The following is a 2,905-nucleotide window of genomic DNA, read 5'->3' on the forward strand; positions in this document are numbered from 1 at the left end:
AAAAGGAACTTGCATTTTGTGAAAATAGTATTTCTGGCACAATAATCAATGAATTTTCTTGAGGACTGTGAATCACATAGACATTAGCATGCATATTGCTATGGTTTGAATGTGTTCCCTCTAAACTTCAGGTACTGCCTTTGTGACACTGTTAGTAGTGGGTAGGAGGAGAGGCAGCGAGGACTCTCCCCTCCAATGAGACAAAGGCCTTTATACAGCAGGTGTCCCAGAGCATGTGGCTCCTGGTCCTTCTGCTTCTGCCCTGTGAGGACACAGCATTCCTCCCGCCGGACCTCGCTACCCTCACCAGATAATCAGACCTGCCAGTGCCTTGATCTTGGACTTCCCAACCAACAGAAGCAAGACAAATGCATTTCCACTCTTTACAAACTCAGTCAAAGCTGTGTTGTTATAGCAGCACAAGCAGAATAAAGAATAGGTTCTTGTCCTTGCATGTGTGGGTGTATGTTTAACATGAAACTGGATTACAGTTCTCAAGAAGGTCACACATGAAGGAAAAAGGAGATCTCAGAATTAACATAAGCATAACACTAAAAATCTGTGGATCAGAGGAGTTTCAGCTTAGAATTTGAAGACATGGGATCAGTAACAGCCAAGGTAGGGCAGGTGATGTTGCTGCAGCAAACAGTGTAAAATGCCACAGACTTAATGAAATCAAAGTTTATTTCTTTCCCAGGAAAATGATCCAATCTGGGAAACTGGATTGCAGAGTCCTCGTGTATTAGCTCAGCTCTCCAGACAGCTTTGATCCTGTGAGATGTCTATATCAACACATACTTCCTCAAATGCCCAATAAGTGGAAGAATATTAAAAATAATGAATGAGCTCTTAAATGGTTGAGCCATAATTGCCACCTAATTTCCACTGGTATTTAACTGAACAGAAACAAACAAACAAACAAAAATTGACCACATGTGAGTTCAAAGGAGAAAGGAAATGCTAAGATCATAGGTGTCTGATAGAAGATAAGGAGTAATACTATTCAGGCTGGTGCAGGAACCTCGGAGGTGCACACAACAGCAACACCCATTGTTGCTGTCCATTGAGTGAGAAAATGGATCGGGACAGAGTTCTGGGTTTCAAGCCTGCTTTGCCTACTCGATCCCTCGTTAACCTTGTGAAACAGTTTTTGTTTTGCTTTGTGTTTGTGTGTGTGTGTTTGTGAGTGTTCATGTGTGTGCTCCTTTGTTCTTACAGATTCCTTTTCCTCACCTATAAAAGGGTGATGGTAATCATTACCACTAGAAAGTGTTCATATGAGAGTAGGAAGTAATTAACTCTTAACCAATACAAATTACCACCAAAGTTTAACCTTTATTGCATTCATACCACATGCAGTAAAAAGTTTACAGCACAACAACACAAATCAACAGCACAAATCACATGCAAACCCATAGAGCTAAGTTAAGTGAATGATCCAGGGCTTAAGAACCTCATCTGAGGTTACAAAGCTATTGTAAGTGCTGCCAGTTCAAGTTTAAAACTCACCAGTGTGGAAGTAAAAATGAAGAAAGGTGGTTCATGGACAGTAGATAGATCAGGGATGCCATCAAAGAAATTACAAGATGAGTTGTTCAGGGGTGTGTAAAACTAGAAGAGTCAAGTCATAGACCTCATGAATTAAATGAAAGAACTAGATGTCCTGAGAGATCTAGAGATAAGAATTTTGAAATTATTGTAGTGGTTTTTTTTTCAATATGCACAAAACCTTATTCCTGAGGCCAATGAATGTATCACAGACAAGAAGCTCCTCTGCTGAGGAGTCTCCCCAGGGCCCCCTTCATGTCCTTGTTCCTCAGGCTGTAGATGAAGGGGTTCAGCATGGGGGTGACCACTGTGTACATCACTGAGGCAATCATGCTCCTCTGGGAAGAATGGGTCACATCGGAACTCAGGTAAGCCCCAAATCCTGTTCCGTAGAACAAGGAGACCACACAGAGGTGAGACCCACAGGTGGAAAATGCTTTATACTTGCTAGGAAGGGAGGGCATCCTCAGTAACGAGGAGACGATATGACAGTAAGAGTAGAGGATCCCGGTCATGGGAAGCACACCCAGCAGGGCAGTAATTGTATACATAAAGACATTATTTATGAGGGTATCAGAGGTGGTCACTCTGAGAAGCTGAGCCAGTTCACAGAAGAAATGTGGGATTTCAGTGCCAGTGGAGAAGGTCAGTTGATTCAACAGTAGAATGTGAACCAGGGAGACCCAGAACATGAGGAGCCAAGACAGCAGCACCAGGAGGACACAGAGCCGGGGGTTCATGATGAGTGTGTAGTTCAGTGGGTGGCAGATGGCCACAAAGCGGTCATAGGCCATCACAGTCAGTAAGAAATCTTCCATTCCAGCAAAGGTATTTAAGAAATATGCCTGAGTCAAGCACTCGATGTAGGAGATCTCTTTGTTCTGTGTCTGGATGTTCACCAGCATCTCTGGGACTGAAGTGGAGATGAAGCAGATGTCAGTCAAGGACAGGCTGGAGAGGAAGAAGTACATGGGGGTGTGGAGGTGGGGGTCAGAGCTGACAGCCAGGATGATGAGCAGGTTCCCAAGCACTGTGACCAAATATACATACAGGAAAAGCCCAAAGTACAGCAGCTGCTGCTCAGGATGATCTGAGAGGCCCACGAGGAGGAATTGTAACACACCTGTGTGGTTTCCTTCTTCCATAGCACTGGTACACCTGCTGAGAAAGAGCCAGGTCTCATGTTCACCTTGGTTGCTTATCTCTTTACAGTATCACCCTTAGATGGAGGTTATTCATCCTGTATTGAATCCTGCCAGTGACTATGATCCACTCAGCTAAGTCACAGACCATTTTCATTTCAAATGTATAAAATTTTTCTGGCTTTCTTTAGTTTTATTTATGTACTCACTGTTTA

General features: G+C 43.3%; 1 protein-coding gene across 1 annotated transcript; it reads right to left on the reverse strand.

Moving 5' to 3' along the window:
• Positions 1-1,754: 1,754 nt before the first annotated feature.
• LOC124967968 (olfactory receptor 867-like) lies at positions 1,755-2,693 on the reverse strand. Its single transcript, XM_047530391.1, has one exon. The coding sequence runs from the start codon at positions 2,691-2,693 to the stop codon at positions 1,755-1,757; it is 939 nt and encodes a 312-aa protein (XP_047386347.1).
• Positions 2,694-2,905: the final 212 nt, after the last annotated feature.

Source organism: Sciurus carolinensis, chromosome 17 (assembly GCF_902686445.1).
Source record: "Sciurus carolinensis chromosome 17, mSciCar1.2, whole genome shotgun sequence".
NCBI lineage: Eukaryota > Metazoa > Chordata > Mammalia > Rodentia > Sciuridae > Sciurus > Sciurus carolinensis.

Coding starts and splice junctions, on each gene's coding strand:
- LOC124967968 (XM_047530391.1), bottom strand. CDS start 2,693: ATGGAAGAAGGAAACCACACAGGTGTGTTACAATTCCTCCTCGTGGGC.